The sequence below is a fragment of the Epinephelus fuscoguttatus genome, linkage group LG10 (genome assembly GCF_011397635.1).
Source record: "Epinephelus fuscoguttatus linkage group LG10, E.fuscoguttatus.final_Chr_v1".
NCBI classification, from domain to species: Eukaryota; Metazoa; Chordata; class Actinopteri; order Perciformes; family Serranidae; genus Epinephelus; species Epinephelus fuscoguttatus.
The window spans coordinates 21160122-21172360 of record NC_064761.1 but is presented as its reverse complement, the minus strand read 5'-3'; the positions used below and the strand labels follow the sequence as shown (position 1 = coordinate 21172360).

The 12239-nt window shown below is 42.5% G+C and overlaps 1 protein-coding gene across 4 annotated transcripts in view; it reads left to right on the top strand.

The window, feature by feature from the left end:
• The window catches only part of camsap2a (calmodulin regulated spectrin-associated protein family, member 2a), a 61352-nt gene that overhangs the window by 24802 nt on the left and 24311 nt on the right, over window positions 1–12239 (top strand). For all 4 annotated transcript variants that reach the window (XM_049588118.1, XM_049588117.1, XM_049588116.1 and 1 more), the window contains exons 3-4: window positions 1305–1466; window positions 3902–3985. In XM_049588118.1, the coding sequence (XP_049444075.1) occupies window positions 1305–1466; window positions 3902–3985 (246 nt within the window). The remainder of the gene's footprint in view (window positions 1–1304; window positions 1467–3901; window positions 3986–12239) is intronic.

Sequence of the window (12239 nt, the reverse complement as noted above, 5' to 3'; positions counted from 1 at the left end):
TTGCAGGAAATAAATAGTAAAGACAAGAAACAAGGTGACACTGTGGATAAAGACTATGGAGAAATATGTGACATGTTTCATCATAAACAGATGCCCATCATCTGAAAAAAGAGTAACAACATAAATTCTCATAAACTTACAGCTATAGTTTATTTGATCACTAAATAGTGAAAATGATTGTGTCAATTTGCATGTTGCCGCGTAGAACTGGTAACCACACCTCTCCTTGTTCTGGTCCTTGTGTTGCGTTCAATATCAGATTTAAACATGGTATTTCTAAAGAGTTCCTATTGGGAGCAAAGCCAAAGTGCAGGAGTACTCATACAACATGCAGAGAATATAATCCATGACGGTCTGATATTTGTCTTAGATAAACCAGCATACTGATTAATAGCACAGAACTGAATCAACCACAGTCTTACCCAGTGAAAAGTAGGACATGTAAGTCAGTGAAAGATGTTCACAGTGACACTGTGTGATGAACTTTACGGTTCTGTGTCAAAAATTGATTCATATTTGTAGTTTTTCAAAATAAAAACCCCCACTCTACCCTAGCAGCTTATCATGGATGCCAATTCTATTAATTGGACTCTGTTGTCAGGAAGATGTCTTATTCAGGATTCTTAAAGGCTAGCAGTCGCTGTGAGCAAACTGGGTCTTGTAACCAGGGATGAAGACAGTAGTTTCCAGGGCAACAACCACAAGGGACTGCTTGACTGACGACAGAGTTTCAGATATACAGTACAGTGGAGGATCCTGGTTCAATCCTATAAATCACTACCCTTTCAATGCCTCGCTCCACACTCCAGAATGTGTTTGCAGTGTTGTCTTACTGTTGGCTTTTTCATGTCTTGTTTTTGGTCTCAATTGGGCCTGACAGGATTTTGACTTTGTCTGCAATCAGTAACATGCAGGAAGTGCTCATTTTTATACATGTGTGTTATCTTGATTCTGTTCAAGCTTCGGATTTTCATGTAGTCTGACAACTCAGTCTGTTAACTGAGATAAAACCACTGCTGTGGTCTGAGGTTCAATTCTTCTCAGAGCAAAGTGATCTGTCTCTTTAGCTACATTGTCAAGAAAACACAGCACTAATTTTCTCATCTTCTAACCTCTTATTGTGCACTATTTTACACTTGGCCAAGAATTTTGGCCAAATTCTTCTGAGAGAATTTGCTAAAATACTTCAATTTTGCTATCAGTAGGAAATGAATCACAGTCGAGCATCTACCAGCATCCCCAGCTACCTCAAAGCTACTCGTTTTCACCCTCTAAATCTTTCTCTGTGCTGTTCTCTCCTTCAGAGCGCCCACTTGGCAATGATCGACACTCTGATGATGGCGTACACCGTAGAGATGGTGAGCGTCGAGAAGGTGATGGCCTGCATTCGTCAGTATTCATCCAGCGACCCCGAGGTGGAAACACCTTATGACACAGAGGACGCAGTGACCACCTGGATCAACAAGGTGGGTAACGGTATATCTTTTTAAAATAACAGATTTACTGTCACTACAAGGACAGATTGTAAGATGCTAGCCATTGGGGTTGTGTCACATCATAAACTTTGAGCAGGCTGGTGCTGAACACAAGTTACTGTGGATACCCTCGCTCAGGGGCATTTCATCAATGTTGGGCTCATATAGCTTGACCTCTGAAATTCCACAGTGCACAGCAAGATATTACACTCAAAAACACTGACCCAAATACCATCAAGTCTGTTACATGTGCACCCTGAGGTCGTACCATATGACGTGTACAGGTGAACTTGCAGCACATGAGCAAACATCCTCCTGGGTGTAATAATTGTCAAATTCTTCACTTCTTTCACTGCTTTTATAACCTTTTAACAGAGTGCTATTCATACAAGGATGGCCATGTGTTAACGTGACTCACTGTATGTGCAAGAGAAATTCAGGGAACAAGAATATGGTGACGTCACGTGACATTTTTGTGCTTTTTCCTGTCGATGATGGTGTGATTTAACATTATCTACATCTTGCATGCAGTTAAGGATCACATGTATAAGGTGGCTGTTCTCATTAGCTATGACATAAGGCATCTTTTCTTTTTGACTCCTCTGAACTCTAAAGCTAAAACACACATTCTTGTTTCAACTGACAAGGGGTAGTACAGATAATAATGTGTAAAGGTTGCTGTTAAGCTGTGTTTTGTTTCTGTATTCTTATGTTCTTTCCATGAACAGCAATCAGGGTAATAGAGTGTGCCAGGGCTGACATCAAAACCCCGAAGTTTAGCATCATGCTGGTTCCCGGAAGAGAAAGTGAATGTGATTTTTGCATTGTGTTTTGGATTATGTCAGAAAATAAGCTCTGTGGCTAACACAAGTTTATGATACTTACAGGTTTTGTTCAGCGAGATAATCTTCACATATGAACACCTTTCATACCACATTTGAAGCTTAAATGCGATCGCCAGAAGTAAAAAGCTAACGTTGTATAATGGGGAAATCGGACTGTTTAAGCTAAATAAGAAGCTGTAATGGCAGACTGCCAGCACTCTCGCCTGTTCGAGGGTGATGATGTTTTCTGTCCACGACAGGGTTTATAGTCGCATTGAGCAACTTGTTAGCAACCGCCTTTTTTACGACACGTAAAAGCTTCAAAATTCACAAGTAGGGTATTTACTGATGTGTTTTATGTCGTAGAACAAAACCTGAAACTCGCTTAAGCTTTTGTTAACCACAGACCTTATTTGAGGCATTTTACCAAAATCCCATTCAAAAACGTATTGACTTTTAGACGAGAGAACCGGAAGTGCTAAAAGCGCTAACAGAGTTCCGGGTTTACAGGCACACTCTATTACAACCAGTTAATGTCCACTGAAACACAGACAGATTATTTTGGTGTAGCAGCTCTGTTCATCCAAACACGCAAACCTGAAGTGATGCTGCAAATGTATGTGATCAAACTACATCATTTTTACAGCCAACTGTCAAGCCTACAGGTGGTGAATGCTGTTTGGGGCCATCCATCACTTTAATGTGCAAAGCACATTCTTTCATGCATTTAATATTTGGATTTAGTCCAAGTTTTATATACTGTACATAAAGTGCTTTAGGAGCTACAAGAAAACAAATGCAAACGACCCTTTAAAAATGATCTGTAAAATGCATTACTACAGTAGGTATTATACAAGTATTATTACATGTTACACATCAGTAAAACGTGGCCTAATACCCTTTGAACTGACATGCACTGTGTACATGAGACTCATTACATTATGAAGTAAGTGGTTGGCTCCATGGCCTGCCTGTACAGATGGCTGCGGCTCCTCCATACAGTGCTACAGGGCCCAGTCTGTTTACATTCTTCTAGTAGGAACGTTGGGCTGCCGCCAGCCCTGAGCTTCACACACACACACACACACACACACACACACACAAAAACGTACACACACAATAGCTAACAGGTGTGGTCATGGAGTCCTGCTGGTCGGACATATGGCTCTCTGTTGGAGTCCCTTTGTGTTCCAAAGGTCCAAAAATTCACCAGATTAAAGAAAGCTGATTTCTGCTTTAACTGGAGCCGTATACATTTAAGCAGACATACTGTAAGTTGTCCAAAGTGTAGGCTTGAGTGAGATTAGATTAGATTCAACTCAACTGGACTTCATTCTGATTAAATTGATTCAGTAAATCCAAAAACTCCTACGATGTATGCCTTTAAACACAGATTCTATCATGGTTCTTTATGGAAGAGACAGTAAATTGACACGTAACACAAAAGCACAATTACCTAGTTTTATTTAAATTAAAATGCTCATGATAAAAATGTGATAAGGAACTTTATTATTACTCTTTATACGACATATATAATAATATATATTATATTATATTAAATGTTACTCATTGTGAATTTGAATCTTGCCTTCTCTCTTTCAGGTAAACGAGTATCTGAAAGAGGTCATTTCTCAGGAACAGAGGAAAAGGGAGACGCAGAGTGCCGAGCCTGCTGGGAGTCCTCGGGTGGGTGTTTTTTTCCTTCCCTTCCTCTCTCCCAACACTTCACTAACTACACTTCAACATACAGATGTCGCCAGTTTGATGGACAGTTTCATCTAAGCTAAGTGAAATCCTTGGTGCCACTTAATGGACTTACCACAGCATTCTCCTTTTGACTGACAGATATTTGTCCCAGACCTCTGTGTCACTGTAATATCTGAGGCCAGTTTCCTCGAGAAGATCTTAAGCCCTTAACACCCAGCTACCATCGAAGAAAATCTCACTCGCATATGTTTTAGTTTTTTTTTTTAGTTTTAGACGTAAGCTCAGTCTGTATTTGTTAAATGAGAAAAGGAGACATCTTCAAATTGATGACAAGTTTATCTGCCGTGGCGACAGTACGAGCTTCACTCACTTCATTTGTGCCCTAACCAGCAGATCAGTGCTCTCGGGTCTCATTAGGCCAGCAGTCAGTTAGTGCGAGGTCACCCATGTGGGGTTAGGGAGAAGTCCTGCCCTCAGTCCAAATCTGTTATATAACTGTGTGTGTGTGTGTGTGTGTGTGTGTGTGTGTGTGTGTGTGTGTGTGTTATGTATTTGAGCAACTACACAAATCTGTATTTGGATTTTGTAGTTTGACTCTGCGTTTCCAATAAATTATTCACATATACACTGATTAATGTGTTCGTTCACTTAGGAATTTAAATCTCACAAAATAGTAGGGGGCCAAGAAAATATTGATACACTTTAATATCATGATGTTATGTTTCAAAATAATAGTTTACATGTTAAGATTAGTAGCAGTGGTTCATTTTGTTTTGTTTAAACCCCTGATGGCTAGATCCTTCAGTGTTGTAATTTATCTTTAGTGTAGTATATCGCCTTGCTTACAGTATCACACTATATTGCAGTATATTTAATCATAATTGTATTGTCACAGGTATTGATTCTTGCCGATACACAGTCCTGCAACAAACCACATTAAGGGCTTGTCTTCACCAAAGCGGGATTTTTTCCTGAGGCCAGTGTATTTTTTCAATCCTTAGCAATGGGAGTGCTGCATATTTACGGTGCCCTGCAAACACTGGCAATATGATGAGGCCCTGACCATGAATTCTGCACTGATCGCTGCCTCTTTGGCGTTATTTTTTTTTCAGTGCTGAGGGTTTAAAAATGTTCAAGCTTGGGTAAAAATGCTGCACTTCTCACTGCCGCTTTGGCAGTCACAGTGTAGGAGGGACAAATACCGCAAAGACAAACCGTCTCATCTTACACGTACAAGTGCTGAACAACAAAAACAGCCATGGGGGAGAAATATGTCACTACACTGTATATATCTTATATTTCCTCTCTTGAACCAACACAAACTGGCGGGTCAGTCTTCTCTCGCTGCATGCTATAGTCTTCCCCTCATCTAAAGCAAATACTCTATCTTGTGCCGACATGTTTACTTCCACGGAGCCAGAGCGTTCCAGCTGTAAAAAAGGTGCTCCTTCAGAGAGCTCTCAAACGCTCCCAGCTGGGCATCCATAGCAAAAAAGCTTTGGTGGACACCGGGCCTAAACCTTTTTATCACTGATTATAAATTTCAGTCAGGTCCATGTCTGTGTGTCAGTACCATGGATGTATAAAGAAAACTGGATATGGTGTTTGAAGTGGAGCCCCCTACATTCCAATGAAAGTTGCTTAGTGGCACGGAAAGCCAAAAAAAGATTGATTTCTGTATCTTCTGCATTGTGCGGCCCATAGAGCAACTTCTGGTTTAGCCCTCTGCTAACTTGAGTGGGGATAAAAGTATGATTTAATCTGCACTTTTAGACTTTTGAAATGTTATTAACCGATTGGATCAAATACCTATCGTGAAACATGTCATGTCATTTAAGTCTATGGGGAAAAGTATTTTTGGGCCCCATGGCATAACGTGACAGATCTGAACGTTTGACCACTATGTAAAAATGGTTTCAAAGCCCAGCACTGTTCCTGGGTGCTTGGTCAGTGCTACATTAGGTATTATGGTCTGGCAGTGAGGGTCAGAGTTGGCATAGCATTCACTAATTATCACCCCGACACAGCAGAGGGATGATCAGACAAGAGGAGGGAGAGGGTGGGAGCAGGTGGATGATGTCACACTGATATCTCATCCTTCATGCTTCTGCTTCTCACCTCTGTATCATTTATTATGCATCACCAGCAGTTTTCAAACAGAAACGTAACCTTTGTGGTTTCTGTATGATGCAGTGGGTTTTTAGCAAGTTTCAGTGATTCCTGAAAGTCATGAACCCCCTTAACACATTTTTAGATAACCCTGAGAAAATTCAGTTCACACTCATCAGCAGCCATTCAGTCTCCGCTCTCTTTTATTATTCATTTCCTTTTTTTACATTTCAATTTCACCATGCCCTTGATCTCTACTCTACTCCTACGCTCAAGACTCTGTCTCTTCTATCATCAGATCTTTTCTCACCCCTTCCCCAGGGTCATGCCTCCTCTCCTAGCTTCCTCTCTGTCACAGTTTATGCCAGGCAACAAACTGTGACACAGCCAGTGATGCTGCTTTGCAGGAATGTTTAGAGAGTTAGAAAGACTACCTAAGGAAAATATTGAGACCCTGTCCCTTTTGTTTTCGTCTGTAGAGAGTTGACATGAAGCATTGCACTGTGTGTGTGTGTGTGTGTGGTTCTTTTCCCAGTCCCAGGGCTGTGCAGACTTCCACCATGTTTGATGCTGATCTGACCAGTCAGTGTGCAGACGCAGCACACAGCATGCCTCAGCTATCCCTCATGAGCACACACACTTTTAACTGGTGAAGCTGCATCAAAAATAAGTGACCAATCATTTCATCTACATTTTTTCATGCTTGTTGAACAAGAAAACTCTTTCCAAAACGGAAAAACTCGAGTTAAGTCAGAGTCTCTTTGCAGCATAGTCACCCTGTCCTTGAGTGTCTCACATGTGGAGCCATGCCTGCTCATGATGTGAGTGCCAACACATCAGTTTGTTTGGCCCCCCAAGCGTGAGTGTTGGCCCTTCAGTAACATCATCCCTAACCTCAGGGAGGCTCACGCGGATTGGTGTGTGTGTGTGTGTGTGTGTGTGTGTGTGTGTGTGTGTGTGTGTTTGAGGGAGTGTGTGTCCTCATGATGACTGTCTCTCTCTGTTGCTCATGGCTACATTGTTCTAGTCTGAACTGTGATGAAAGTCACAGTCATTAGATGATGTAGTTGTACACTTTCCGATAAAGTACTCTCAAATCAGTCAGTGTGTCTGCATGCAGCTGCTGAAACAGGTTCTGCTTCTGTCTGTTCAGCGTTAAGGGGCACTTTTCTGTTTTTTCAACCAGCTTTGTATCATAACCATGTGTACAGTATGTGGTAAACTTCCCTCTTCCCATCTTGCCAGCAGCCAGATTTATAACAACCAGCCGGCCGTCATATTGCTTTCTGTGTTAAAACGGACAAGCTCACATCACCGTCACCTATCAGTGGAAGCGTTTATTGGTCCAGTGTGGCACAGTGCTTCTGGAAGTTGTAGGTTTTCTACCGCTTGAGCAAAAGCCTCTTTCCTCTGTTTTCTCTGGTCAGGTATAGCACCAATTTCAAAATTATTTCTGCCTTTCTACTGCAGCCCAGTTCTCTAAAAAGATGATCTTTCTAGCAGTGAAATACCCCTTTAAATACTTTTTTTGAATATCAGAAAGAACAGTTCATTGCATTGTACATGTGAAATTTGAGCCGAATGAATACTTGGTGAAATATCGGCCTTTTCTAAAACCACTCTCTGCATATTGTTTACAGGACAGTTTTTAAACTTTAATTTGTGTCTACCTTAGTGGTCTCGCTGCCTCAGACAGGACACGTTGCATAACAACTGCTTGCTGTGTTGGCAGATGCAAGGCAGGCACAGTCAGCGTTTTGGGTATTCAAATGTAATAATGACTCTGCTTCCATCCAAGTGTTTTTGTCTTCTGCCTTTCAGTGTCTCAGTTTATATACATGTATATATTCTGCATATGTGTATCAGTCATAAAATGGCTATTATGACCATAAATTTTACTGGGTGGTCATAAAACCACAAGGCTGTTGTCTGACTCTCTCTGTCCCTCCTCTGCCTCTGCAATCAGGCCAGAAATATATGTCTTCTGTTGCCAAACTAACAATAAGCTGTGCTGTTTTATGAGAGAAAGAAACCACTCATTTTATTTGCCTTTCACTGAGACACAACAAAGCCTGAGCATTAATGTCCTAATTGTGCACACACACACACAATCACGTAAGTTGATTGGCCCGAAATGAGGCAAGGAAATGAGGGTCTCATTTACATCAGTCAATCAGAACAAGGTGACAAAGAGAGGAATTTGTCTGTAATTTGCATTAGGGTATGGGGGGCACAAAATGATTTAAACTGCACTAACGTGCAAAAAAAAAAAAAAAATTGTGCACCACTGTTTCCCTTTTGTTTGTTTTTTTGCAGACGGCTAGCCACTCTATCTATCCTTCCTCTATCCCTCCATCATTCCCCACCTCCCCAAATCTCCCCCCTTCTGTCTTTGCGGTATGACTGCAGTGTGAGTCACACAGGCAGCCTCTGTCTCAGTCAGACAGAGAGAGACACGTACCCTCCTAGGACAGCCCTTAGAGCTCACCGGGGCAACAGTGATTTTATTTTAACCTACTGTACCGTACCCAGGGGTGAGGGTGGGTGGAGGGTAGTAGGAGGGAGGTGTGTGGGGGGTGGGTGACTGCAAAGGCAGCGTCAGGACAGAGAAGTGAGGGCTAATCCTTTTAAGTTGCAAACGCTGAGCCGCAGCTCAGCCGGACATGTCTGGCATCAGAGGATGAACTTTGATGGGGAAGAGGGAGAGTTGCAGGATGATTGAAGTGGAGATGGACGGAGTGTATGTGTGTTGTGCGTTTGTGTGCGTGTTTTTTTGTGTGTGTTTGCCTTTCTGTAAGCAGATGATGGATGAAGGCGTTACCTCTCCCCAGGGGTTTGATTGGTGGCTATAACAGATTTTAAACTCTGTTTGACCCTGCTTAGCCCACAGTCTTAGATCATCACTTTAGATGCAGACAGTCTTGATCTCCTCCATCATATTCTCAAACTAACCAGGGCAGCAAGGCTTCGAGTTGTGTATTCTGAATACCCTGTCATTGAAGTTCACATTGACCCCTTCATGGGCGATCTGTGGGCATTAGTAGCCATTTGCATCATCACAGCAGCCTTTATCAAAACCCCAGGCTCACCTCCTGCTCATATACAGAATTTTAATGACAGTCAGAGAAGCCCAAAGTTCATCATAACCCAAAGATCGATCTCCCCTGCTCTGTCTCATGCCATGCTCCCATCCTGCCAACCAAATGTTCAGCTTGCATTGACTTTATGAGGTCATGTATTGGAAGGCAGAGGGCAGACTTTATTTCTCCCTCTCTGCCTTGAATGACCTTTTGCAATGTTCACTGAATTCCAGTGCACGACAGCTAATGGTTTCTTTAAGTTAGGGATCTTGGCCTTGTTTTCAAGACATGTATTAGTATAACCAAATTTGCGAGGTTCAACAAATATCCAGGAACCTGCATCCTTGTGTTTGATAAATGCATGGAATCATGACAATATAAATGACAAAAAATATCTGCTAAAATACGCAGCACAATAAAGAAAGGAGCTCACATACACTTCAAGAGAATAATGCCGGACATAGAAAATATACACTACAGCAGGGGTGGCCAACCCGCGGCTCGCGAGCCGCATGCGGCTCTTTGCCTATCAGTGTGCGGCTCTTCGATCCATTAATTAAAACCATCGGGGTGCGGCTCTTCCGTCATAAAAAAATCAATTTATTGTTATGAGTGCGTATGGCCCTTTAAGAAATGTAACAGGCTTAAGTGGAGCGAGTGAGAGAGAGAGAGGAGTGGCACAGGCAGGTGAGAGGGTGTGGAGTTTGGGAGGAATGCAGGACTGTAGCGCGGTGGCGATATCGCACAACAAAAAATGTCAGGGCAGAAATGCGTGTCTTTGTTTGTGTGTGTGCGTGTGTGTGTGGAGAGAGTATGAGAGAGGGAGAGACTGTGTGTGGAGTAGTGTTGCACGGTATATTGGTACCAATGGTAGACCGCAGTAGGCTGCTACTTAAACACCACGGTACATGACATGGTTCATATGGTTAAGTTCAAAGTCCAATCAAGGAGGGTGAGTGTCCATGCGCTGGCCAATAATAGCCATAGTGCTCCGCGGCACAAGATAATGGCTTACTGGCGCCCAAGAAGCCCGGCTCCAGGTGAATAAATTGGTGTCATGACTGCTCAGAAATACCTGAACAGCCAGGCTGTGGTGGCACACAGGTATGTGGCGTGTCAGTGGAGAAACGAGCCGTTTACATTTGTCTTTGTGTCAGGTAAAGGCCCACAAACCTCACCGCACTTTAGGGACTGTTCTTTACTTGTCAGGGGAGGAGGGTGGCTGGTTGATTTTTATTTCATTTATTTATTTTATTTTGATCCCCCCTATGTTAATCACTTATTGATGCTGTTTTTGAAGTATGAATAAGTCAATAAGTAATTTATTCCACTGAAATATCATTGATGTATTATAGAAAAGTGATTTATCTTTTTATAAATGACAAAAGGCACATCTGCCTCATCTTTGCTGTGGTATCATGATACTACTCAGAACCGTGATACTTTAACTGGTATCGTACCGTGGGTCCCAATTTTGGTACCGTGACAACACTAATCTGGAGACAGTATGAGAGGGAGAGACTGTGTTTGTGTGTATCTCTATTCATGGTTATTCATTTGTGTGTGAGATAAATAAATCTGGCTTTGAAAATTGGAAATGTATGGATTTTGATTTTATGTCATTTCGTGTTTGTGTGAGAGAGGGAGTGCGTTTGTAAGCACAGGGTGTCTGATGTGGCTCTTTGTACTACCACGGTAATTTTTGTGGCTCTTGGTCTCTGACTGGTTGGCCACCCCTGCACTACAGCATCACATCCAGAGTCACAATGATGGAGCAATATCAGGTTTAAAGGCAGTCCATTCACTGGCAAACAGATACAACTGATTACCTAATATGTTGTTTATTAGATTACATCATGTTTTCTCCTCTGATGGCATCAGGCTCTCGCTGTTGACTAAAATTACCATTCAGAGAGCTGTGACGGTAATCAAATCAGGAGAATCCGAGAAAGCTGCAACTGATCTTTTTATCCTCTCGCTGTCTGTATTATTTATTTGGGGGGGCTTCAGTACAAAGCGGCTGTACTTTCTCACGAGTCATGGCTCGCCCTTTGAAGCTGAGCACTTGCCAGCCACTTTAAGTGGCACTCACATTCGGTTCTTTGATGCTTCAAGGTAGTGTGGGAATTAGCTATTGACTGAGGCAAGCCTCCACTCTTTTGGAATCAGCTTACATTGTCAGCGGATAGCTGACAGTTTGGCTACATTTATGCAGTGGGATTGTTATTTGGTTTCTTTTAGCTACTATGGGTATTTAGCGGATGCTCTTCTCTTTAGCAACAGTACAGTACAGTTCCTGATTTTGGAGGTGCCATACGGTGTCCCTTAATTCTAAGATTCATGTCAGCAATTTAAACTCATGAAATTCTCACTGAAGGCTTCCACACATCAGCAGTGAGCTCAGAGGAAATTTGGGACACTTAAAAGACTCCCAATCAGGAAGTATGTCTTTAAAGACAGTAAAGAAGGATGCATGCCTATTATTATAGATTGCCTACAGTGTGCTACATGTAATACAGCTTACTTGCAGGTCTAATGATCCATGTTCTTGAAATGTTTCATATGGAGCATAGCGTTAGTTCAGGCAGGCCACGGTGTTAAGCTAGGCTCACATCCCAGCTACAACAGTTGATCCCAAACAGCCCGATCAGCTGATTGCTAATAGATCACATGATTCCTTTCTACGCAAACAATTGGCAAATTTCATTCAGGGCACCTTATTTAAACTGTTCAGGCCTGCCTACTGTTGCTGCTTCTCTGCAAACCGCTTTGCAACCTGCCTCCACCCCAGCTCCTCCTTTTCATGCTGTGTCTGACTTATCAATGTCATTTCTGTTTGTCACTGATGCTGTTCTGTTCTGTTCCTGGGGGCATCTTTGCTGCTGCTCTCCCTGCCTTAGGCATTCCATGTAGGCGCATGGAAGGTCAAGGAGGTGTGCTCTCTTTGCCTCAGGCTTTCCACATAGGCACGCAGAAGGGCTGAGGGGTGGGCTCTTCCTGCCTTAGGCTTTTGATACAGGCGCATGGAAGGGCAGAGAGGTGTG